The sequence below is a fragment of the Orcinus orca genome, chromosome 11 (assembly GCF_937001465.1).
Source record: "Orcinus orca chromosome 11, mOrcOrc1.1, whole genome shotgun sequence".
Taxonomy (NCBI): domain Eukaryota; kingdom Metazoa; phylum Chordata; class Mammalia; order Artiodactyla; family Delphinidae; genus Orcinus; species Orcinus orca.
The window spans coordinates 64,303,020-64,329,861 of record NC_064569.1 but is presented as its reverse complement, the minus strand read 5'-3'; the positions used below and the strand labels follow the sequence as shown (position 1 = coordinate 64,329,861).

Genomic DNA, 26,842 nt, shown 5'->3' with positions numbered 1-26,842 from the left:
ATAGAATGCACCACAGTTCATTCAGTGCTATTTTGTATAATTGGATTATTTATTTTCTATTGCATTTTTAGTGCTTGGACATTTTTTTCCTTAGAGTTTTCTTGCTCTATACAGGAGTGTTTACATGTATCAGAAATTCAGAAATGAATTTCTCACTAAGTAATTTTAATATTTTTTATTTTGTATAAATTTATTTTCCAGCTGTTTTCCAAGTACTTGATGCCAGTATAATGAGAATGTAACAGATGTCATTGTCACTACACTCTCAGCCAGATTTGGTTAAATATAATTTAAATAACCTTTTGTTTTGTATATTTTAATGTTATATTTTTAAAACATAGTATATCAAGGTAGTAAATAGCCTTGTATAATGTAAGTAATTGAGACTTATCAGTGAACTGTATTTGAGACCTTATTTCTCTGAAAGAAGTAAAGATATTTTATCTTACAATACTACATTACAGTAGATGTTACAGAAGTTTCAGGAAAAGTCATTAAAATGTGGAGGAATTTTTCTTATGTTAAAAAAGAGCTAATTCTAGATTAAACAAGAGGGAAAAGAAAATTAATTTGAACAGGCTGTCTTTTAGTGTTTATAGTACTTGAATATTGATAGACATCAATTTTGGAGTTTAGCTAGGAATTATGGAAATATTATAAAATAAACTATGATGGCTGTGTAATTATACATTGTTGAATACTCTTTACATAATACTTTTAGCAGCACCTATAGTCATCACAGATTTATTTTCACTCTTTTTTCTCCCTGTTGTGTAGGAGAAAGATAGTAAAGGAACTAGGCTTGCATATGTTGCACCTACAATACCAAGACGACTAGCCAGTACATCTGACATTGAAGAGAAAGAAAACAGGTGGATTCATTATGATTTGTTTTATTTTTTTTACTATAAAATCTTTACTATCTAGCATAAGAGTTAAAACATGAGCATTGTTGTAATTATGTGGGATATGGATTTCAGGAGGAGATGGAGGGTATTCCTAATAGGAAGAACACCAAGTACATGGACTTGAGGAGGTGCAGGCTTGGTATGTTCATGAAATAGCAAAAACAAATGAAGGCATTATGGTTATAATGGAGTGAGGGGACAGTGGTGGCAGATGAGGTCACAGACTAGTATATGCTTTCTAAATATTTGGAACATAATAGAAAAGGAGAAAGAAGAAGGGAGAAAAAGCACTTACTTGATCACTGTCAACATTTTAATTTGTTTCTTCCTACTTTTCAGCACATATAGAGCATGAGAATTTTTAATATAATTGTAATCATGTTATAATATTCAATTTTGTGTCTTGCCTTTTTCTTTCACTTAAGATCTCCTAATGTCTTATATGTTAGTATGTATTTTCAATAAGCATTGTTCTTCATTAGTACATAGTGTTGCATAGAGTAGATTTGCTGAGGTTAAAGTAGCCATTTCCCCTCCCCAAACTATGGACATTTAAATTATCTAATATTTTTGTCATTATAAATAAAACTTCTGCAAACATTTAAATTTCCCCCCTATAGTTAGGATTATACCTTTGGGATAGAATCTTAGAACTGGAATCTTAGTGAATTACTTTCACTTCTTAATAAGTATTCCAGACTGTTTTTCTAAGGGATTTTACTAGTTTCTGCTTCTACAGATGTTTATTAAAATACAGCTTCTTTAACCCTATTTTAAAATTATTTACCAGAATCTGAAAGATATTTTTTTCACAGAGATTCTTCAAGTTTGCGAACAAGTAGTTCATATACAAGAAGAAAATGGGAAGATGATCTCAAAAAGAATAGCTCAATTAATGAAGGATCAGCTTATCATAAAAGGTAATAATATAATTCTTAAGTAACTTTTGTGTATTCTTTTATTAAAATATGAGGCAGTTTGGAGCTCTCAATTTAATATAACATTAAAAATGTGCCTTTATTAAATATATCTTTTGTTGTTTAAATAAAACTTCATTTAAAGACACAGAATATATATTTAAAGATGGGTGAAAATTTGCTCCTACTTATGCCTTCCTATTATATTATATATTTTTAAATTAAATTTGATATGCTAAGAAGTATCTTTTAGATTATAGCATATTAAAAAAGGAACTCTGTATGTAATTATATATAAGTCAATTATGTAATTGACTAGAGCAGTTGAAATAGATTAATTAATTGAGCTCATGTGGTGACCTGGAAAGTTTCTACCTGTGTTAGAACTCAGAGCAGTGGAAATGCCTTGAATTGGAATGTTGGTAATATCATATTGGAGAGGGGGTGGAAAATCTATGTGTTATTTTCTCTGCTAAAAGCAACCAAAAAAAGACTAAAAGATCAACAAATATAATATAGGCATGGGTCACCCCTAGGGATGTGACCCATTGCCAAAACAATTTCTTAGAAAATGCTTAAGTCTTAACTTTCCCCAAGTAAAACCAAACCAAAGTGTTTTTCCAGACCCAACCTGGCGTGACCATATGACCTGGAACAGTTCCAGAAATGTAAACTATCAGATCATCTTTGAATCTTGTTGGTGGGGGGGGGATGCAGTAAAATGATACACTACCAAATTAGGGAAATCATCTAGACTCTAGCAAGTTGTAGATGCAACTCTTGGTGCTGGAGCCGGTGGCGTATTTAGGAACACAGTCTTTTAGATTTTTTCCTAGCCTTGTGAATCTGTATAATGTATAGGCATTGACTACAGAATACACATACAAACACATTCTATATAGATATGACTCTTTCCTTTAGTTGCTCCTTTGGTAGAAGACAAGATGATTTGATTAGTTCTAGTGTTCCAAGCACCACATCAACACCAACAGTTACCTCTGCAGCTGGGCTTCAGAAAAGCCTGCTTTCCAGCACAAGCACTACTACAAAGATTACAACGGGTTCTTCCTCAGCAGGCACACAAAGCAGGTGAGTCACAGATACATTTTGTGTTCAGGCCTACTGTGTGCTTATGTATGTGCATGCATTTTTGTTTAGAAGATTGTGGGGCTCTGGATTTTTTCATTGACCTTGTTAAAATGATTTACAAACAAAAATTGGTTCCAAAAAGAGGCAATTATGCATGTCTGGGGAAAAAATATTAAGTTCCTAACTTATGAACTTTCTTTGCATTAAGCTGCTTAAAGTGTAAATTTCTCTTTGACAGCTCTGGGTGAACTTTTTGGTTCATAGATGAAAGATGTCTCACCTTATGTTTTAAAAAAATCCATCCCTGTAGTCACATGTTTTCAGCTGCTAGAAAGTGCTTTCCTTGTTTAGCTGTTTTCCTTTTCTCTTTTTTGTGTTGCTGCTTATGATGCTATAGTACCTCAAATCGTTTGTGGGCTGAGGATAGTACTGAAAAAGAAAAGGACAGTGTTCCTACGGCAGTGACCATTCCTGTTGCTCCAACTGTTGTAAATGCTGCAGCCTCTACCACAACCCTGACTACAACTACTGCTGGCACTGTCTCCTCCACTTCAGAGGTCAGGGAGAGACGCAGGTGTGTAAAGGTCCTAATAGGACTGCTGATATATCTTGCCCAATGATGAAAGTTGTTTGTTTTGCTTGTTTTTTTAATCTTGGGAAGTTGGTGACTATCTCTTCAGTAGGTTAATACATGAGATAACCTAGATCAGCTCAGAACTATGTAAATTGATATAATTAGCAATTATTCGCCTTTAGGCTTGGTAACCCACCTCTGACAGAATTAATGTTCTTGTTTAAAGGCACTGAGCCAGATAGTTGTCTTCATACTTAGCCATCTTAGTTTTAATGATTTATTTAATTCAAAACATTTTTGTGATGAAGATCTAAGCGCATACTCTAAACACATATTAAACAACTCATACTCATGGAAAACTAGATGTAACATGACAAAAACAGGTTTTTTATTCTTCTCATTGTTTCCCCCTTCCACCTCATTATTAAGAAATTTGATGCGTGTTTAGCGATTTTTGTTGTTGTTATTTTTGAGAATTTCATTTTAAAATTCTTTTGGTGAAGAATGGCTTCTTATGCATATGTGTAAGCCAAATAATTTTAAGTATGTTAACTACATTCACTTAGTTTTAATTCTGGTACATAGAAGGCACTTATTAATTAAATTTTTTAAAGGGTCTGTGAATTTGTTTTATGTGCTTAAAACATTTTTATGAGCATTGCTCACTTCTTCCTGTTGCAGCCAATTGGTATGGAATCATAGATGTGGAAAGGAATTTACCTATTATCTTTTATGATATCCTTTACAGAAGGAAACTGAGTTCCAGAGATATTAAGTGACTTTTCCACTTTTATGTGGTTAGTAAGATTGAGAGCTAAGGCTAGGCCCAATATTACAGGAGAATCAGTCCAGGGTTCTATTTGCTATATCATGCATAGTCCTAGCTTTGAATTTGGTTTTCCCTCTTGAGAAAGAACATCTTAGGAAACTAAACGTAACCTCTTTAAATATTTTATTCTTGAAAAATTAGCTACATAGCTGATATTTTCCTTAACTAAAATACCAACCAGATTAATTTGGTTTTATTTCTAGCACATAGTATTCATATACAGTCTTATACATCTTTTGTCTCTGATGCCTAGCAAAGTACGTGGCCTGTTGTAAGTAGTAGCATCCTTATAGTAATATTTGTGGTGAATATATGAAAAGTAACAAAATGTTAAATGTTTTGAAAACTTTTTTAATTAAAAAAAAGTTTTCTTTCCTATCATTACATCTTTAGTTTCTGTCAATATATTTATGCTTCATTTCTATTTTTATGGTGAAATTTAATGATACTTCTCTAACAGCACTACAAGCAGTTAGCATTTTGTGATTTTTGAATACCAGTATAGGTCATATCATATTTTAATTATTCTTGTTTTTCTCTTAAGTTTAGTCAGTTTTAGGTTTTTGAGGTGTTTTCAATGAGACCACATAGCCTACAGAAATTAGAGTTTCATAGGCACTCATCGTTCTCTTCTAGTGAAAATGAATTTGAGGGCTTTGGTTTTTTGGGAGGTGGGGAGCTGAAGGGGAAAAGGTTCAGGAGGTCTTGGTTTTTTACTCCTTGCTGTGCCTTAATCCTAAGGTAAGAGTTCTCTGTGGGTTAGAATTTATTCTTCTGTAAAATGAGATATTTAATTTATATAGTTTTTAACTTCTAGAATCCTTTCTATCTAGCATTCCATACTTTAAAAAAGTTTTTCCAATGACAAAGCCAGTGATTGTTTCCCCAAAATCATCAGTTGTTTCAGAACAAGCAAATTATGATTCTTAACCTCAGATTTCTTTATTTTTTATATTGTTGGAAAGTATTGAGTTTCAGCTTTTAGAATAAATCCCGGAAGACTTTAAGATTGAGAATAAATATTTGGTGATATTGTTAGGACAGAGCAGGTTCTCATATCATAAGAAATAAAATATGTCTATTGACATTTTCCCGGGTCTACATTACAGAAATTTTGTCTCACTTGCTTCAGTGATGTGTGCAATAATATTAATGTTTGTGTTTTGTTTCATGTCAAATAACTGTTTGCAATTTTGGCCTCGTCTGTCTTTTTTTTTTTTTTTTTTTTTGGTTGGCCATGCTGCTTGGCTTGTGGGATCTTAGTTCCCCAACCAGGGATTGAACCAGGGCCTTCAGCAGTGAAGGCACAGATCCTAACCACTGGACTGCCAGGGAATTCCCCTGTTTGTCTTTTTAATTAAATTTCATTAATGGTTTCAAAATGTATATAGTTGAAAATTTGCCCCCAAATGTATGTATGGTGATTTAAGAATATACTGTGGCTGAAAAAGATACTAATACATTTATGCCATTTTTAGGTACCCTTACATATGTACTTTTAGATATTATGTAAAGTTACTGTGTACACTATTAAATTCCACATTATTGTTGAATTTTCCTGTTTTTATGGATCAGGTTTGGATGAAAATTTTCTGTTTTTATAAAGATTTCCAATTGATTAATTGGAGGGAGGAGGCATTGGGGAGCAGGGAGGAGAAGGTAGCTTTAAACAGATGGAGCATGGTGAGGTTCCCTGGTGGCCTAGAGGTTAAGATTCCAGGCTTTCACTGCCATGGCCTGGGTTCAATCCCTGATCAGGGAACAGATCCAGCAAGCCTCGCGGGGTGGCAGAATATCTAGATAGATAGATAGATAGATAGATAGGTAGGTGGAGCAAGATGGCAAATTCTTTCATTGCTTAGGCATTTCTAATTCTCCATAGTCTTTTCAAACTGCAAAACAGTACCTTACTAATAACTTCGTATTTGTAGTATGAGTTCACATGGTTCGGTACAACTACTCTTTTCTACCATTTTCCCTTGGCTCAGCCAGCTCCCATTTGTCTACTTATTTTTTTCCCTCTGGAAGGAAAAATGCTGAGTGAGAAGCAAGGGCTGGTATTCAGTTTTTTAGAGATCTAATTTGGTTGACTAACCAAAATATAAATATTATAAATAAATATAAATATTTCAGCCAATAAATGTCAGGGAAATAATATATAGAATAATTGCTTTTACTGAGGGAAAAAACCTTAATTTAAGAATAACCTTTAAAAAAAAAAAAAGAATAACCTTTGGATTGTTCAGAAAATAGTGGGCAATCTAAGACTAGTAAGTAAAATTATATACCCTATACAGTTATACGAAAGAGATCAGTATGACAATATGATATAGTAATGCAATTTGGTATGTTCTGCCATCTTTTTGATGATCACCTCTTTGGAATTAAACACATATTAAAAATATGAATTATTTGTTTTCTCTACATCCTGTTCTTAGAGATCTGCTCTGTATAGACACCTCAAGGAGGAGAAAGGAACTGAATTTCAGATGGGGACTATCAAATATATTTCCTATATTACAAATCGATAGGCTAGGTTTTTATGCTAATTTGGAGCAAATGTTTGTATGGAAATTTTAAATGAACATATTTTACAAGTCTTTCAGCTAGTAACTTTTATGCCCCTAACCTGCATATGTTAAACCAGATATGATAAATAGATTTATTAACTTTCATGGCAGCTTGAAAGTATTGAAAAAGAATCTAGGCTTCTTGGGAGAGAGTGTGATGGTTGATAGTGCTATTTGCCATGGGGTAAAGGGGCATAGTGACAATGCAGTTGTTTTAAACTATATATGAAAACTTTGTACATAGTGGAAATAAGAATTCAGTCTTTCATGTCCATTTGTACTTTCAGAGCAGCTCATGAAATGCTGAAGTGATACATGCAGCTGTCTAGGCTGCTATAAACTTTTGTTAAACTAGATTTGCTATCACATTTAGGTTTCTTCTCTTTCTGTTATTTTTTTTTCCTCATCTGGTGGAAGTCCAAAAGGCAGTAAATTGCATAGGACCAGTAGATGCATAAATAAATGTTAAATGAATGGATGAAAAAAAATAGCCATTTTACAGGCTAATATTTCACAGAGAACTTTTACACGTTTAAAAATGTACCACAAAAGAAAAAAAAACTTTTTCCTGCTTAAATGGTCTTGGAAAATGCTGAGTTAAACACAGTTAAACAGGTTTCTTCCCTTAGTCCTTTTCAGACCCTTTAATATGTTATTTTCCTGGAGAACATTAGAATGTATAGTATTTTCCACATTTATATAATCAACTTCTACAACAAACAATACAAAAATTGTATTCCAGAATTAATGTTTCTTAAACTCTAATAACAAATTTATTGGTTATCCTCTTTCTTGTCCCAGAAAAATCACTGGAGTTGTAATAAAAATGAGAAAGTATCTGTTACAGCTGAATAAAAACCTTAAAACTCAAGAGAATTGATGTATAGACAATAGAAATAATAAAACAATGGGAGAAAAAGGAATATCAAGCTTTTGAGCATCATAGAATGGAGAGAGGGCAGGTATCCTACCAGTTGTATTCATCTCTGGGTTTGTGTGTTGGTACAGATGAAGCCTTACAGAATTTCAACTAAGAGAAAGTTAAACTATGGAAATGGTGATAAGCAAAATGTTTTATTTAGTGACTTCTCCCTTGCCTTTCACTTTTAGGGAGACAAATTTTTTTTAATTAAAAAAATTAAAATTTTATTTTATGAACTTAAGTCAGTACTAGTTTTTAATAGAAACAAAATTTCGTAGAATAGAGCTCTTCAATGAAATGCTTCAATTTGATGAGCTGTGCCTTATTGATGAGATAAATGTAGTGCTATTATGATAGCAAAAAGACATAATCATTCAGGATATTCTAGAAACCTAGAGGTAAAAAGTGATAGAAAACATACGGATAAAGAGAAAAAAAAGTTTTATCCTTATGATATAGTGCCATAAGTTATTCAACCGAATACAGAACACAAGTGATACTTTCTCAAAGCAGATGATAAAAACAAGTCAGAATATAGAAGTGATGGGATTTTCATCTAAGTTTGCTGGCTGTCTCATTCAAGTAAAAACACCCTCTTGAGAATTTCTTGACTTACCTTGCTTTACAGTTTATCTGTGATTAGAGTAGAAGCAAGAAGAACCAGTCCTCTAGAACTAACTTTAACCAATAAGTAGTAGTTAATTGATGAAATTGAGGCAACCAGGATCTTGGGTGAGAAATGACTATGTCATCTTAGGGTTAGTTATCCAAGGAGACAAATCCTAGGAATAATGAATCTTGTATTCTAGTTTTAGAGAGACAGATTCCAAAAAATTCAAGATTTTGGAGGGAAAGACGCATTCCTATGTATCAAAAAGAATGAGAGTTCTCTAAAAAGAATTCTGAAGGAACTGTAAATAACTGTAAGGTGTTTGAAGATGTGTTATACTCTCTGAACTTAGAGCTTTAAAGGACACAGAAAAAATAAAACATAAGGCATAAAACAAAGAATAAATTCTAAAGTTTGTTACGAATATGTGAATAGTGTCAGGGAGGTTAAAGAGCAGAATGAATTACAAATTGAGAAGAACACTAAAGTTAACATGAGAGTTTTTAAAAAATAGCATTTGGAGATAGGGGTATGATGATAGGTTATTGATAAACTTAATGAACAACAGAAAATAGAGATACTCAAGTTCAGAATGTTCTCTGAGAAATGTGAGCTAGATGGTAGTAGTATAACTAGATAAAGTGTTAACAATTGAACTTCCCGAATAATATTGATCATTAGAGGGAAGTTTTCTTATGTTGCAGGGCTCTGTCTTGTCTTTGCTTGTTCAACCCTTTAATTCATTATTTACCTCTTGACATAGAGTGCATGCTTTTGAAGTTGTGCATACCGTGTGACAGGATGGAACATAGGCTTAGATTTATAGTATAAAATCTAGTGAACATAAATGCCAAATCCTCTTCTCTGTATCAGAAAATCAGTGACGCAAGAATAAGATGCTGATTTTAAAGCAATTCGTATATAAAAACACTTGAATTTTTAGAGAACTTAAAGTATGAACAAGAGTGTGATGTCTGCCAAAAACATTATTAGTAAATGCACAATGACAAGAATGCAGGGAGTGCTGCTTCCTCACTAGTCATCCCATATCCTAAATATTACATTCAGTCCTTTACCATAAGAAGACATTGACAGTCTAGAGTTTAGCCTTGTAACTTCACATATCATCTAGGATGGTGTTGCAGAAAATCAAGAAAGGAGCTAAGAGGAATGATGTTAACATGGTTTAAAAAAAACCAAAACTGTGGTTAGGAAGAACTTTAAAAATATGTTAATATGAGTAGTTCCAATCTAAAAAACTATCAAATTGCATTGTTGAATTTCAGAGTGGGTTTAACCATTTTCTGAAGACTCTTTCTTAAAATCCATTAAAATGCTAAACTTAAATGTTTCACTTACGCACATTCGTGTATAATTATATTCACAGGTATTGCATCTCCAAGTGACAATTTTTATTTATTACTGTAGATCATACCTCACTCCTGTTAGAGATGAAGAGTCTGAATCCCAAAGAAAAGCAAGATCTAGACAAGCAAGACAGTCTAGAAGATCAACACAGGTATAGTTAATGTGTATAATATATAAAAGTTCAAAATAAATTATCTTTCCCTTTTTCACATTTCTGTGAAAATACTGATGTCACTATATAATATGAGTAAATCTTAAAAAATAAAAGTTGCCTTAGTAATCCTACCGTAGCCTTTTTATGTGGCTATACTGTTAATGTTACATTTCGTCTAAGTAGCATATGCCTTTGTATCTCTTTAAGTATTTATTTTTCTATTCCTAATATAGTGTCTGGCTCAGGATATTTGATCAGTGTTAAAATTAATCATATATGATGTCGCATAATTATTAAAGAATTCTATGCGTATTTGGAAGGTATGGGAAATAGGTCTTTTATATTAGGTATATCAAAAAGCTGATATACAAGTATGAGAAAAATGTCACTCAAGCTAGTTATCATCTTCTTACCCACTTGCCATTCTCTCTCCTATATCTCTCGTGTCTTCCCTTTCCTACAGTTGAGGGGCTCCAAAGTCCAGATTCAACTGTTTATTTATTTATTTTATTTATTTTTTCGGCCACCTTGGGTCTTAGTTGCAACACGCAGGATCTTCGTTGAGGCATGTGGGATCTTTTCGGTGAGGCACATGGGCTCTTCATTGCAGCGTGTGGGCTTCTCTCTAGTTGTGGTGTGCGGGTTTTCTCTCTCTAGTTACGGCGCGTGAGCTCCAGGGCATGTGGGCTCTGTAGTTGTGGTGCACAGGCTCCAGAGTGCATGGGCTCAATAGTTTGCAGCACGTGGGCTCTCTTGTTGAGGCACGCGAGCTCGGTAGTTGTGGCACATGGGCTTAGTTGCCCCGCGGCATGTGGGATCTTATTTCCCCGACCAGGGATCAGACCCACATGCCCAGCATTGGACAACGGATTCTTTACCACTGGACCACCAGAGAAGTCCCTAGATTCAAGTGTTTAATCCTTGCCATTACTTAACATATTTTTTCTGTCTTTGTGCCTTAACTTCTTGAAATCCAACCTATTCTTTTCAAGACTTAACCTTCAAAAATTACTTCTTTACTGAAATCTTCTCTGTGTGCATATACATATATAGAAACATAAATATATATAAATTTAATACATAAATAATGCATATATTGGCTTTTCCTTCTTTCTCTGAACTTCTTGGGAATATTTATATTCATATGGTCAGTTCCTGTGCTATTCTGTTAATTTCTTGAATACAGAGACAATTTCTCGCACATATTTTATTTCTTTCCCAGTACCTATTATTGTGCTTGCTCATGATGATTCTTCATAGAATGAATGTGACTAGAAATTCTGTTTCAATTTGCAAACCAATTCCAAACATGCATATTTGACTTTTAATACATTCGTATTTAATATATCTACTTATAAAATATTCCTTTGAAATGAGCTTTAATGCCTCTCATAATTAAATTTATCTTTTTTTGCATGCAGGGGGTGACATTGACTGATCTTCAGGAAGCTGAGAAAACGATAGGAAGGAGTCGTTCTACCCGAACCAGAGAACAAGAAAATGAAGAAAAAGAAAAAGAAGAAAAAGAAAAACAGGATAAAGAGAAGCAAGAAGAAAAGAAGGAGTCAGAAACATCTAGAGAAGATGAATATAAACAAAAGTACTCCAGAACATATGATGAGGTAATAGTATACCAACAACAGCGCTAGATCAGGTGGCACGGATAGTTCTTGTGATTCTCAAAATGCAAGAGATTTATATACTAACAAACCATATACAAAATATTCATAAGGATTTTAACTGGAAATCTAAATTATTTTGACATGATTAGAACGTTACTTTTCCTTTGAAATGAATTTAAGTGTCTTATATGTTTTTATCTATGTTTATATTTCAAATGGTTGTTAATTTTAATGTTTCACAGACTTATCAACGCTACAGACCAGTATCAACTTCAAGTTCAACCACTCCATCCTCTTCACTTTCTACCATGAGCAGTTCACTCTATGCTTCAAGTCAACTAAACAGGCCAAATAGTCTTGTAGGTATAACTTCTGCTTACTCCAGAGGATTAACAAAGGAAAATGAAAGAGGTAAGAAGACCAGATTTTGAAAACACTTTGTTTCCTTCAGATTAATTCTTTGACTTGGTTTTTCCTAGTAGTTTAACAGAAGAGTAACAACATCCTAAACTGGGACTCATTCTACCTAACCAGAAAGAACATGATGGTTGAGAATGAGAAAAGTAGAAAATAAAAACAGAAAATAATGTGGTCTGGCATTGATATGTATATCTTTATTGCCTTCAAAAATCTTTATGTCCATCAACATAGAAAAGTTAGTATAGAAGAACTGGTGGGGTGATTATTTCTAGGAGCAGTTTATTGATTATTTCTAGGAGCAGTTTATTAATGTTTCAAGTCATTTCTTGCATATTATGTAGATATCTTTTAACTGTTTTCTGTGAAATTGTTTTAAACAAAAATCATTTAACTTATGTAATGTCTTTGCCAAAAAAACTTATTTTTATGCTTATTTCTTGAGAAATAGATTTCTTTTTCAGCTGTATATTGGCATATTGATGCTATTAACATTTCCTATTACTTCATATAAGCTTCCTATGTAAACACTAATTAACTCCTCCTTTAAATAAGAGATGGCTACTAAATAAATTATTCCTAATTGTAGGTATTTAATATTTTAAAAGCAAAATCTCGGGCTTCCATGGTGGCGCAGTGGTTAAGAATCCGCCTGCCAATGCAGGGAACACGGGTTCGGGCTCTGGTCTGGGAAGATCCCACATGCCGGCAAGCAACAAAGCCCGTGCGCCACAACTACTGAGCCTGCGCTCTAGAGCCCGTGATCCACAACTACTGAAGCCCATGCACTTAGAGCCCGTGCTCTGCAACAAGAGAAGCCACCGCAATGAGAAACCTGCACACTGCAACGAAGAGTAGCCCCTGCTCGCCGCAACTAGAGAAAAGCCCGCGCACAGCAACAAAGACCCAACGCAGCCAAAAATAAAATTAATTAATTAACATTTTTTTTAAAAAAAAGCAAAATTTCATAGTATTAGTCATGATAATATCAGTAATCATGTAGGAATAAACTCAGAAAATTAAATTATTTTCAACTTCCAGCTGGCTTTTCTTTTGTTGGTCATTGAAATATTTCAGTTCTTTAAACCAGTAAGTGTGAGACCCATCTAATGTTTGTAAAAATTTTGAGCAAACATTTAAAGTTAGGGGTATCTGCATAAAAGTTCAGATTTCTGTCTTCTGTTGAAAAGTTGGAAGATACGGCAACACTGGCTCTGAATTCTCACAGGTCAACAATTGATTAGAGCCAAGTAGTAGCAGCCCCACCCCCACCCCTTTGGAGTAGTGCCCTCCTGGCCCATTTTACCTCTTTATGTAACCTGGATGGCCACTCTCTATGTTGGAGTTTGCGACCTTTGCTGTAAACTAATTCTAAAAGCAACTTTAAAACCCCTCTTAATACTGTAATTTTGGGGTTTCTTTTGCTTCTTTTTCTTCACAGCAAGGAGACAATGACACAAGGAGCCTTTTAAAAATCATTTTTAACGTTACTTTGTTCCATATGTCTTTGTTTTTTTTTTTTTTTTTTTTTTTTACAATCTACTTTTTTTGGGGGGCTGCATTGGGTCTTCATTGCTGTGCGAGGGCTCTCTCCAGTTGCAATAAGCAGGGGCCACTCCTTGTTGCGGTGTGCGGGCCTCTCATTGCAGTGGCTTCTCCTGTTGTGGAACATGGGCCCTAGGCACGCAGGTTTCAGTAGTTGTGGCTCGTGGGCTCTAGAGCGCAGGCTCAATAGTTGTGGCACACAGGCTTAGCTGCTCCACGGCATGTGGGATCCTCCTGGACCAGGGATTGAACCCGTGTCCCCAGCATTGGCAGGCAGACTCCCAACCACTGCACCACCAGGGAAGCCCTGTCTACTTTTTACAGCATATTCAGAGGCCCTAATATTCTTCTAGTATGTGAGTCTGAAGCTATTTTAACTATCCCAGGAAGGGAACAAATTTGAAGACTAACATTTGTTTACATTGATTTGTTTTTAATAAAAGATAATTTTTTCCCCAGCAACACAAAAAAAGGTTTGCTCTTAGATACTAATAGAAAATTCAATGACTACTGTATTCATTCTGCTGCTGAAGGAAGACTGGGAATGGTAGAAGCAGAAACTGATAAATTCGTATGATGCCCACTAGCTGTTCCATCATTATGCACTGTTTGGTTATAATAACTATCTTGAAGTGTTAATGTTAGGTATAATAACTATCTTCCTGTCAGATGTTAATAACTGGGACCCCATTCTCTTCATAGGATTCAATTATTTTCTATTCAGCAAATAGTGTGTCTTTTTAGCAAAATTTTTGTTTTAGGCACTAGAAAAATGAAGTAATTTAAATCAGTTCTTATCTTGATTCTCAAAAACGTATCTAATGAGAGATACAGATACATGTTTAAGCCACATGTTATAGGAGCCCTGGGAGGGGCAAAATTTATTTCTGATTAGAGAATTTTAGAAGGCTTAACAAAGGAGGTTGACTTAGAATTATTTTCTAAGTCACACTGCAAAATACTATCAAGATACATGGCTGCCATATGAATAATTTTAATCCTTAACAGAGGGAGAAAAGAGAGAAGAAGAAAAAGAGGGAGAAGATAAATCACAACCTAAATCAATCAGAGAACGACGACGACCAAGAGAGAAAAGAAGATCTACAGGAGTTTCATTCTGGACACAAGATGTGAGAACCTATTAAAATATAACTACTTGATAGTATGCTTAATCTTTCCAAGAATGTACACTAATGATTTCTTATATGCCTCAGATTATATATTCTTTAGATCATCACTATGTGTTTGAGCTGACTTATTTAAATCAGAAGAGTTCTTCTTTACAAGAATAAACAACTACTTAGATTTCTGGTATTAAAAGTAAGAATACTGTCCCAATATTGGAATAAAAATAATAATGGCTGCAGCTCAGTGTACAAATGTTGATTATTGTATAATGGCTAAACTGCTCATTTATCTTAGCGGTTCTTGAAAGAAAGATGCTTTACATTTAATCCTATTTTCATGAATATGATTATGATATACATAACAATTATTTCCATCTCAAGTGATGCTGGATAGATGCAGTGCTTTACTTATCAAATTATAACAATCCTATAAATTTAATTTTTTTCTTGATTCCTGATTGTATGCCTGACATTGATATTCATATGCAAGAGAAAGAAGAGCTGTGGGGTAATGTGGTTAAAGTGAAATTTATACTGTTTCAATACAACATATACCTACACGAAGGCAAAAATAATTTGGTTTTGGGAGGATTGTTTTTTTAGCCAGTTGATTTTTTTTTTCATTAAAAAAATTTTTTAATACAGAAAAGTTCAAACATAAAAAAGTATATGGCCCTACCCCAGGTATTTATTGTTTAAACTAAATCCCCACCACTTTCCCAACTCCCATATTATTTTGAAGAAAATCTTAGTAATATCATTTTATATGTAAAAACTTCATTCTGTATTTTTTTTTTATTTTTTGCGGTACACGGGCCTCTCACTGCTGTGGCCTCTCCCGCTGCGGAGCAACAGGCTCCGGACGCGCAGGCTCAGCGGCCATGGCTCACTGGCACAGCCGCTCCGCGGCATGTGGGATCCTCCCGGACCGGGGCACAAACCCGCGTCCCCTGCATCAGCAGGCGGACTCCCAACCACTGCGCCACCAGGGAAGCCCTCAGTCTGTATTTTTAAGAAATAAGGACACCTTTTTTAAAAATATTAGAATTTTATTTTTAAAAAATAATAAAAGTAACCACAATACGTTATCATATAATAAGTGATCACAATACCATGATCATGTTTATTTTTAAATAAATTGACAATAAATCCTTAATATTGAATATTCAGTCAGTTTTAATGTCCTGTTGACTCATATTACCATAAATGGTTTATTGTAATTTTATTTTATTTTTTAAATAGTTATTTTATTTATTTATTTATTTTTGGTTTTTTTTAAATCTACAATTCCTGAATCTTTCTGGGCATATGGCTAGAATTTATTTGCTCTGTTGCGAGACCCTCCTCAGTAGGCATTTAGTGTTAGATTTCTCAGTTTTGCCATAGACTGTTTTATTTTTGGCTGCGTTGGGTTGTTGCGCATGGGCTTTCTCTAACTGTGGTGAGCGGGGGCTACTCTTTGTTGCGGTGCTCGGCCTTCTCATTGCAGTGGCTTCTCTTGTTATGGAGCACAGGCTCTAGGCACACGGGCTTCAGTAGTTGCGGGGTGTGGGCTCAGTAGTTGTGGCTCGGGGGCTCTAGAGCGCAGGGTCAGTAGTTGTGGTGCACGGGCTTAGTTGCTCCACGGCATGTGGGATCTTCCCAGACCAGGACTCGAACCTGTGTCCCCTGCATTGGCAGGCAGATTCTCACTGCGCCACCAGGGAAGTCCTAAATAGTTATTTATTTATTTATTTTGGCATCGCCAGGTCTTAGTTGCAGCATGCGGGGTCTTTTAGTTGAGGCATGAGGACTCTTAGTTGCGGCATGTGAACTCTCAGTTGCGGCATGCGTGCGGGATCTAGTTCCCCGACCAGGGATCAAACCCGGGCCCCCTGCATTGGGAGCACAGTCTTACCCACTGGACCACCAGGGAAGTCCCTGTTCTAATTTTATACTTTGCTAATTTGAGTAGAAACCAAATAAGGACCATACATTATGATTAGTTATTTCTTTAAAGTCTCTTGTAATCAGTTATGTCCTCCATCTCTTTTTTTCTTACAGTTATTTTTTAATGAACTGGGTTATATCCCTGAACTGTAGTTTAACACAGTCATGTAGCTTTTTATGTTTCCTATAAATTGGTAGTTTGAGGTAGAGAAATGATCAGATTTTGGTTCAGTATTTTCTTGGCAGGGTGTTTTGTCCTCTGTCAGGAAGTACATGATGTCTGGTTGATTCTCACTGATTGCCCAGTAACATTTTAATAGGAGTAACATAAAACCTCACAGTCTTAGCACCTTAACATAGTAACTCTTACTACTTAAAAATTATCTTTTTAATAACTTATATGTATTAGGGGGTTAACAGGCAAAGTTTTATTATATGGTATTTATTTTTCCCCAATTTTATTTATACCAGCTCTCCCTTCAAAAATCCACTTTCTGGAGTCATACACTTAACCAGCATTATAAGAATTCTTCCTGAGATCCATATGGGCAATACTCATCTTTTTAATTTGAGCTTGCGTTGAATTGTGTTCTAATCAACCATCAGCACAAGTCTCCTTCCCTTTTCATGGCCTCATGATTGAACCTATGTCAGAAAATATACAAAAAGAACCAAGGGCTCTGTCAAAGATAAGGTAGTGTTTTTACTCTGTTAAATTATTAGGTTTCCTTTTTTTTTTTTTCTTAGTTACTACTTTTCAGGACCTCTGAGCCTCCCCACTTTTTTTTTTTTCTTTTTAAATAAATTTATTTATTTTTGGCTGCGGTGGGTTTTCGTTGCTGCGCTCGGGCTTTCTCTAGTTGCGGCAAGTGGGGGCTACTCTTTGTTGCGGTGCACGGGCTTCTCATTGCGGTGGCTTCTCTTGTTGTGGAGCACGGGCTCTAGGCACGTGGGCTCAGTAGTCGTGGCTCACAGGCTCTAGAGTGCAGGCTCAGTAGTTGTGGCGCATGGGCTTAGTTGCTCCACGGCATGTGGGATCTTCCTGGACCAGGGATCAAACTCGTGTCCCCTGCATTGGCAGGCGGATTCTTAACCACTGTGCCACCAGGGAAGTCCCCCTCCCCACTTTTTAAATTTCCAGTTCCTGTGTTCTTCCATGAAACAGTAACGCATAAAGACAATTAGTTCGTGTTGCGGAATTAATACATTTATATTAATAAGTAATACTGGCATTAGGAGCATTGATTTCTCCTGTTCACTTAGTAACTTCACATATCATTTTTGCTAGGTACCACATGATAGTTTGTACAAAGATCCTCTATAATCCTTAGGGCAATTCTATAAGGTTTTTATCCCCACTTGAGGAGATAACTGTGGCTCAAAATTTTTTTTAATAAATTTACACTAAGTCACAGAGCTGAAAATAGCTGTACCAGTGTGAAATAGGATGATTTAGTTTTAAAGCCTGCGGTATTTTTATAGTGAGCCTGAGCCAGATATGTTTGATTGCAAATTTCCCTTTTCTTTCAGTCCTTTATGGTTTGTTGAGATGTTCAGGCCTTCTAGTAGAACATTCCTATTGTCTGGGAGTCTAGGTTTTTAGCCTACTGAGACCTTAGTTTTCTATTTGGTGTGCTGTAAATTCCCAAAAAATTTCTAGATAGCTGAACTACCTAAATATAATAGGACCGTTGTATAAATCTTGCCAAGCTTATAGAATAGAGTTTTTCTTACTTAATGAGTTTCCTATTTTTGCTCCCTCATTATAGTTGAGCAGCTACATAGTATCTATATTGACTATTAAAGTACACGCCGTAACATTACAATATAAAATTGAGTATCATCTTTTTCATGCTAAGCCTCCAGCTTCCTCATCCCCAGTATGTGTTTCCTAAATCAGAATGTTAGGTAGATGGTCTTTCTTCACCGTATACACTAACCTACTTATATTGTACCATGCAGACAAAATAGGCTTCCTCTAAATAAGGCAAAAAATGTCACACTTAAAAAAGTTTTCCTTTTGATCCATTTCCTGTTAGGTTTTTCTCAAGGGTCCTTTTAAATTACAAAAACCCTAATGTATTTAAATATTAACCGTTTGAAATTTATCTTTACTTTTCTAAAATCTATTTTAGAGTGATGAAAATGAACAAGAACAACAATCTGATACAGAAGAGGGATCCAATAAGAAAGAAACTCAGGTAAATAACATTATTTTTTGTATTTAGAAGTATTCGTATTTTTTAAGGGTTACTTTTTACTTGTGTTTATATTTATTCATGTCAGACAGTTACTGCACACTGTACCTGCCTGCTGGGGGTAGACCATCAGTGGTTTTCTGGAATCAGGCGTGGAGGGACTGGAAAGGGGCACAAAGAGTATTTTAGAGACATTGGGAATTGTTCTAGATCTTGATTGTAGAGGTATTTTTTTGGATATACACAACTGTCAAAACTCATCAAACTGTGTTCTCTAAGTGGATGTAGTTTATTGTATGAACCTTCAAAGTTGAAAAGAAATATGTAAATTAACCTTCAAAGTTGAAAAGAAAAAACAAAGAAGAGAATACAGTTTTCCACTGCTGTCCAAAAGTAGAGTGTTCCATAATCTTCAGTAAGCCACATAAAGTGAAGAGGGAATTACCTTAGGACACATCTTGCTACCGGATGCAAGAGATAAATTGAGATAAATCGCGGTGCTCAAAGACACAGTCCAAAGCTGTGGCAGCTTAAACTGAGTGTAGTTCCCAGGGAAGGAGCTTGGCGGTGTCTCTTTTGCTGCTGAGGGTGTGCTGCCTCTATAATGGCTCGCTGTAAAACATGTTGAGTACTGTTTGCACTTTTTGCCTTTTTTCGTAAAAGCAAAGTGGCGTAAACAAACTTTTGAAAAGCAGGGGCTACCTGTAATAACCTTTGACCAAAGAAAAGTATCTAAAGAATATCCAGAAGTAGTGCATACCTTACCAGATCCAGACTTTAGTTTTGTAAATGGCAAAGTTGTATTCTGGAGAAGATAATAGGTCATTTTAACTTGCTTTACATTTGTTTAGAAATGTAGTGTCTCTAAAGGATTTTACATTCATTATCACAGCTGATCTTCCTCAATAATCTTCAGGAAAAGCCCCCCCACCTCGCCCCCTCAGTATTGATGAAGAAACTAAGGCAAGTTTGAATGACAAGGTTGCATAGCTAGCAAATGATGAAAGTTTCTTCCCACTAGTTTTTTTGCCCCTCTGTTCCCTATTGTTTGGCTGTGCACAAAGCTGACATACTTAGAAGAGCTGTATTCACATAAGGGTAGATCTGTACAACATAAGTTAGTCTTAATCTTTTATACTCAGCACTGTCTAGCCTGAAATCGTATTCTGATCATATTTTCTTCATTTTGACTTGGCGTTCCTACATAAAGCTGTTAAAATTACTTTCAATCGCAGGAATCTACAATAATGTGAAGTGCCCAGAAGTTGGTTCTCTGTGCTAGGTGACTCTGGACATTACTCTTAGGGCCTATTTTGACCCAAAAGTTACTTTTATTTTACCTTTAGATAGCCAGACAGATTGAGAAATTAATTACTAACAAGGGTAAATTATTTGCAGGGCAAAAGTTTTGTCATTTTTAAACCCTTTGCCTATCAGTTGTCAGCACTCCCCCATTTCACCTATGCCTCTTCTTTATTATATTCTGTAAACTTGTCCATCATCTTCCTTGCCCATTGGTACACTATGAACTCCCATCTTTCAAGGAAAAACAATGGACAGGTAAACAAAAGCAAAGGAATTAGTAAACCATCTCCAGCTGACCCTTCTCACTGCCATATCACCCAGATCTCCTATCCCAGCAGGCTGGGATAGGAGGGGAAAGATATTCTGGCTTACAAAGTTTTCTGGCTTACAAATTTTGAAGCATATTGATATATGTTGTATTTAAGTTTTACTGTTAAAATTATACATGAGATACATTAAGGTTGAGTAGAATATTGTTTCTATGAAGAAATTTTTTCTTAGTTCCAAAGAATTTAAATAGTCTTTGTTCATTTTAAAACTAGAGGATTGTTTGGATCTTACTTTGTTCTAGCATTTTTTTCAGTTACAAGTAATGCAAAACCCAGCTTAAACTGGATTAAACAAAGAGAATTTTTTATAATTCAGTTATATTACACAACCCTCTATGTCAGACAAGGCCTACCACTGATATATTGCAGCCGTTTTGCTGCTAATGTGGGCTACGTACCATCTCATCTAAACTTAATGACTGCTGTACCATGAGGAAAAGCAAGAGTGGAGGTTAAGACACTAACCCATAGTGTCTTTACAATAGACTAGAAAAGTGCTTCCACTAAATAAGTGTTGCTCTCTTATGAAAATTTGTAGCATCAGCCCTTTTTTTTTCTGTGAAAAAGTATGAGCAATACAATTGTTCGGTGCATTTTATCATTACCTCAGAAGTGTGTTTGATAAACAAAACTTGTATTCAGTTTATAGAATCCCAGTTCACCAATTTGAAAAATGGCTTTGTAGCATATACTTTTTCGCTTCAAACTAAATTGTAAGTTGCCGAAAAGTTGTTAAATATTTTGAATTACCTGTGAAGCTACCTTCAAGATATAAATTAAAATTAAGGTGAAATTTGAATTACTTTATCATAATATGGTTCATTCTTTCCAAAAATGGGGCTTCTGTTGCTTGGGTTATTATAATTTGCTTTCATTAAACTATTGGATGATAAAACTTTTACCATGAAAAGAACATTAGTAATAAATCAAAAATTTAAGTAAGACAGACACCAAGGCGAGAAACTAAAAAGAAAAGATTAGCAGATTTGATTATTTAAACATGTAAAGCTAGAAAATGGCAAAAAAGATGCCCTTATTAAAATTGAGACACATTTGCTCAGTTAAAAGTAAATAAGCTGGGGCTTCCCTGGTGGCGCAGTGGTTGAGAGTCCACCTGCCGATGCAGGGGACATGGGTTCGTGCCCCGGTCCAGGAAGATCCCACATGCCGCGGAGCGGCTGGGCCCATGAGCCATGGCCGCTGAGCCTGTGCGTCTGTAGCCTGTGCTCCGCAATGGGAGAGGCCACAACAGTGAGAGGCCCACGTACCGCAAAAAAAAAAAAAGTAAATAAGCTGGACTTCCCTGATGGTGCAGTGGTTATGAATCCACCTGCCAATGCAGGGGATACGAGTTCGATCCCTGGTCCAGGAAGATCCCACAGGCCGTGGAGCAACTAAGCCCATGCGCCACAACTACTGAGCCTGTGCCCTAGAGCCCGTGAGCCACAACTGCTGAAGCCCGTGCGCCTAGAGCCCATGCTCCACAACAAAAGAAGCCACCGCAGTGAGAAGCCCACGCACCGCAGCGAAGAGTAGCCCCCACTTGCCGCAACTAGAGGAAGCCTGTGCGCAGCAATGAAAACCCAATGCAGCCATAAATAAATAAATAAATTTTTAAAAAGTAAATAAGCTTAGCCCTCTTTTGTAGCACTTAAAAGATATTTGTACTATTTAAAAGACAGTAAAACAGAGGCAGAATCCATGAAATTTATAAATGTTACAAAAGAAGAAATATAAATGGCCAGCAAGCTTAAAGTACATTTACTCTCATTAATAACCAAACAATTAATACAAAAGTGAAATTGGCAAAGGTTAATAATGCTTAGGTTTGGCGTGATTAGTATTGAAATAGGCATTTTCATATAAGATTTTGGGATTATAATTAATATGTTTTCTTGGGAAATCAGTTTAGCAGTACAAATCTGAAGGCTTGAGAAAAAGTTCATGCCTTTTAGCTTAGCAATTCCACTTTGAGAAATATATTCCCAATGAAATGACTTAAGTTTGGAAAAACAAGTCTAAAGTGTTAACAGCAGCATGGCTCTTGAAGCAAAATATTGAAAACATCCTCATTGTCTATTAGTTGGGAATATATCAGAATGTATTTGCATGGATAGATATTTTATGTGTTCACAAAGATATGTATACAGAAAAGATTAACTGTGGTTATCTAGGGCGTTTGAGAGATGGGGAATTATAGAGGAACTTTTTATACTGTGGTATTTTATATGAGCTTATGGTACTGTAATCAGAAAAACTTAAAGGGCATTTTTACTTTGGAAAAATAATTTTAAAACACATAGAACCACAAGGACATTATGCTAAGTGAAATAAGCAGGTCACAAGAAACACATAGTGTATGATTCCACTTAAATGAGGTACCTAGAGTATTCAAACTCATGGGTAGCAGAAAGTAGAATTGTGGTTGCCGGGAGCTAGGGGTAGGAGGATATGGGGATTTGTTTAATGAGTATAAAATCACAGTTTTGCAAGATGAAAAAAATTCTAGAGAGCTGTTGCACAACAGTGTGAATATTGTCAGCGCTACTGAACTATACTCTTAAAAGTGGCTTACATGGTATGTTTTGTTTTATGTGCTTTCTACTACAATTTTTAAAATATAAAACATAACCAATACTTTAAAAACCATGCTTTTTAAAGGCAAAGAAATAGAATTTGAGTGATTTCTGTGACTACTTGGAGTTTTTATTTATTCTTAAATTTTAAATCAGTGAACCAGAGTGCAGACTGTGAGGTGAGATGTGATGTTTTCATTTGATATGTATACATTTTATTTCATGTGTGGCTAGTTTCCTGAATTTGGATAAATAATATCTTTTGTTTGTTTCTGCTCTTTTTTTAAATTGAGATATAATTGACATATAACATTATATTAGTTGCACATGTACAAAGTTGTTATTTAATATTTGTGTATTGTGAAATGATTAGCACAATAAGTCCAGTTAACATCATCACCACACATAAGTACAAGTTTTTTTTCTTGTGATAAGAACTTTCAAAATCTACTCTTTTAGCAGCTTATGAATTTGAATGATATCATGAAAATTGAAATTTAACTTCAAAATTGTTCATTATTATAAAACTAAAGAATAAATCAATAAAGTAAAGCATTACATCAAAAAAATAGGAAGCAGGTAAGAAATTGGTTTTGCAAAGGAAACTTAAATAGACTTAGGAAGACATTTTTAGTCTGAATGAGACTTCAGACAGTCCCAAAGGAACCCAGTAATTTCACAGTGCATTCAAGGGTAAGTATAAATATCTAATTTCAGAAATTTAACAAACCGTTTCTGAATAGTTATTTTATAGAAAATTATAGATTGCGTGTTTCAGTAGAAAGAGAAAGAGCTAAAGATGACCATCCCCCAAAAATTCTTTGACTTCAATAAGACTATTTTATCCTATTAATCATTTCACTATTTAGATAAGAAGAGTTTTGGAACTTCAGTATAGCATACCACTTGCTTAAGAAAATTAATTATAATTTCCTATCTCCTAATTGCTAAACTTTGAAGGAACGTATAGCTGGATTTCCAGAAAATAAATTTTAAGCAAAATATGTATATGCTGTCATACATAAAATACTTTAGGCATTCATTTGTTTGTCTCCGATGGCCTCAAAAACAAAAATGGGAAAGATAATTGCTTTGAGATGTCCCATAATAAACTTGCATTTCTTAATATAAATGTTACTTTTTCCTGCTAAACAGGTTGTAAGTAATGGATATGTCTTAGTCTCTCTTTTTTTTCCTTCTAATTAAAAAAATAATGTATGGTGCCATTTTGTAGAAATTCACAAAATATGACTATAAATTGGCAAATGTAATCGTATAGTATTAGACAAGTAGAAATATACAGTGACTGTTCTAGAATTTCTTTTTAAGAACAACTACATTAAAGTGTATATAATAAATAGGTGTTAGTTTAATAGTGTGAAAATAGTATTGATGTTAAATTTTCTTGATAAATCAATAAGTTACTTTAGTGAAAGCATAAAAATTTAGTTATGCTTATGTTTTTCTCTCTTTATAGACGGATTCCATTTCTAGGTATGTTTTACTTTTTTTTTTCTTTTCTTTTACTGACCTTTTACTCATTTTTATCCTTTCTAAAAATATATTGCTAGATATTTATAAATTTTTTAAGTTGGTAGAATTATTTTAATAATAAAAAAATCTGTAGATATTTAGATGACCTGATAAGTGTTAATAGCTTTCTTTATCAATGGCTTTACTTCTAGTTCAATAGTTATAGTAAGTCACTAAGAAAGACTTTTTCTCAGATCTTTGCAGCAGTGATAACTTTTCTTAGTTTTCCTAACCATCCTAAGTTACTTCAACACTGACCATCTCATTATTCACATCAGAGACTGATGAAACCCACCAGAAATTTATTTCACTAGGTATTCAGAATCTTCTCTCTTATCCCTGCTTCAGATAAAAGAAAACCAATGAAGACACTTTTTAAAAGTGTCATCTAGCTCAAATTGTTCATCTTTTCAGAGAACCTCCACAATATCCTTGAATCTAATTTTTGTTCCTCTTGCCCATAATTGTTAACCAAAGCTTTGTAAAAACTAAGAACAAATTTTTATATACTGATGATTCTATTGAATTGAAGTGTAGAGGCAGTAGCATTTATCAGAAAAAGTAACACAAATTCAGAACTAGATAATAAGAGGATCCTCATTTTCAAATGAGATATGTTCTTCTTGTTTAGGACAAACTGTTCTGTTGTCCCTCGGTATCCCTGAGGGATTGGTTCCAGGATTCCCCCCCCACCCCGCCCCGGCTTCTGCAGTGGATACCAAAATTCACAGACAATCAAGTCCCTTATATAAAATGGCATAGTACTATCTATCACTTCGGATAGACTCTAGTTAGTTCATCATCTAAAATGTTACTAATTTTAAAATACAATTGTATGCCACTTAAAAAAAGGAAAAGTGCTACCAGTTAAACTATAATACCCATCAATTGTAAGCCTTGTTCTGATTTTAGAGATGTTAAAATGTGGGGGGAAAAAATGTACAGTTTAAAATTGTTGAAATAATTCATCATGATGTAAAACCAGTTTTGACTTTCAAATATAGAGATTTTGAACTTCCCTTCTCAGTTAAGGGAAATTAGTGTTAAAAATAACTTCCCATTTATTTATTATATATCATGAAAGTTAATTAGATAACCGATGAAGGAGAATATTACCTACTATTTTGGAATATCTAGTTTAATATACTAGGATGCATGTTAATATAAGTTGTGAAAGCCTATAATAAAGATTTTGACTCAAACTCATCTTTTGAAGATATGAAATCAGTTCTACATCAGCTAGTGATCGGTATGATTCCTTGCTGGGTCGCTCTGGATCATACAGTTACTCAGAAGAAAGAAAACCTTACAGTAGCAGGCTAGAAAAGGATGATTCAACTGACTTTAAAAAGGTACTGGGTTATTTATTTATATTTAATTAAAAATAATCTTTTTGTTGAGATTTTTATGTTTGGATATTACTCCTGGAAACTCATAATTAAATCAGTTTATTGAAATAACTTACTTAAATTTTCAGTTTTTGGTAATTAATGGTAAGTAGAATTTAAAAAGCTATTTGTTTAGAGGAAAACATAGGCAGAACAGTCTATGACATAAATCACAGCAAGATCCTTTTTGACCCACCTCCTAGAGAAATGGAAATAAAAACAAAAATAAACAAATGGGACCTAATGAAACTTCAAAGCTTTTGCACAGCAAAGGAAACCATAAACAAGACCAAAAGACAACCCTCAGAATGGGAGAAAACATTTGCAAATGAAGGAACTGACAAAGGATTAATCTCCAAAATTTACAAGCAGCTCATGCAGCTCAATAAAAAAAACAAACAACCCAATCCAAAAATGGGCAGAAGACCTAAATAGACATTTCTCCAAAGAAGATAATACAGACTGCCAACAAACACATGAAAGAATGCTCAACATCATTAATCATTAGAGAAATGCAAATCAAAACTACAATGAGATATCATCTCACACCGGTCAGAATGGCCATCATCAAAATATCTAGAAACAATAAATGCTGGAGAGGGTGTGGAGAAAAGGGAACCCTCTTGCACTGCTGGTGGGAATGTAAATTGATACAGCCACTATGGAGAACAGTATGGAGGTTCCTTAAAAAACTACAAATAGAACTACCATACGACCCAGCAATCCCACTGCTGGGCATATACCCTGAGAAAACCATAATTCAAAAAGAGTCATGTCCCAAAATGTTCATTGCAGCTCTATTTACAATAGCCAGGACATGGAAGCAACCTAAGTGTCCATCATTGGATGAATGGATAAAGAAGATGTGGCACATATATACAATGGAATATTAATCAGCCATAAAAGGAAATGAAATTGAGTTATTTGTAGTG

The 26,842-nt window shown here is 34.7% G+C and overlaps 1 protein-coding gene across 6 annotated transcripts in view; it reads left to right on the top strand.

The window, feature by feature from the left end:
- PPP1R12A (protein phosphatase 1 regulatory subunit 12A) overlaps nt 1–26,842 on the top strand; it is a 151,563-nt gene that overhangs the window by 108,892 nt on the left and 15,829 nt on the right. Inside the window, exons 11-21 of one of the 6 annotated variants that reach the window (XM_004271583.4) lie at nt 778–872; nt 1,724–1,828; nt 2,747–2,914; nt 3,312–3,488; nt 9,848–9,938; nt 11,363–11,563; nt 11,806–11,974; nt 14,534–14,655; nt 18,717–18,782; nt 24,467–24,483; nt 25,739–25,874. In XM_004271583.4, the coding sequence (XP_004271631.1) occupies nt 778–872; nt 1,724–1,828; nt 2,747–2,914; nt 3,312–3,488; nt 9,848–9,938; nt 11,363–11,563; nt 11,806–11,974; nt 14,534–14,655; nt 18,717–18,782; nt 24,467–24,483; nt 25,739–25,874 (1,347 nt within the window). Of the gene's footprint in view, nt 1–777; nt 873–1,723; nt 1,829–2,746; nt 2,915–3,311; nt 3,489–9,847; nt 9,939–11,362; nt 11,564–11,805; nt 11,975–14,533; nt 14,656–18,716; nt 23,346–24,466; nt 24,484–25,738; nt 25,875–26,842 lie in introns of those variants that run through there. The other 5 variants (XM_004271585.4, XM_049694979.1, XM_049694978.1 and 2 more) reach the window with 5 other exon arrangements.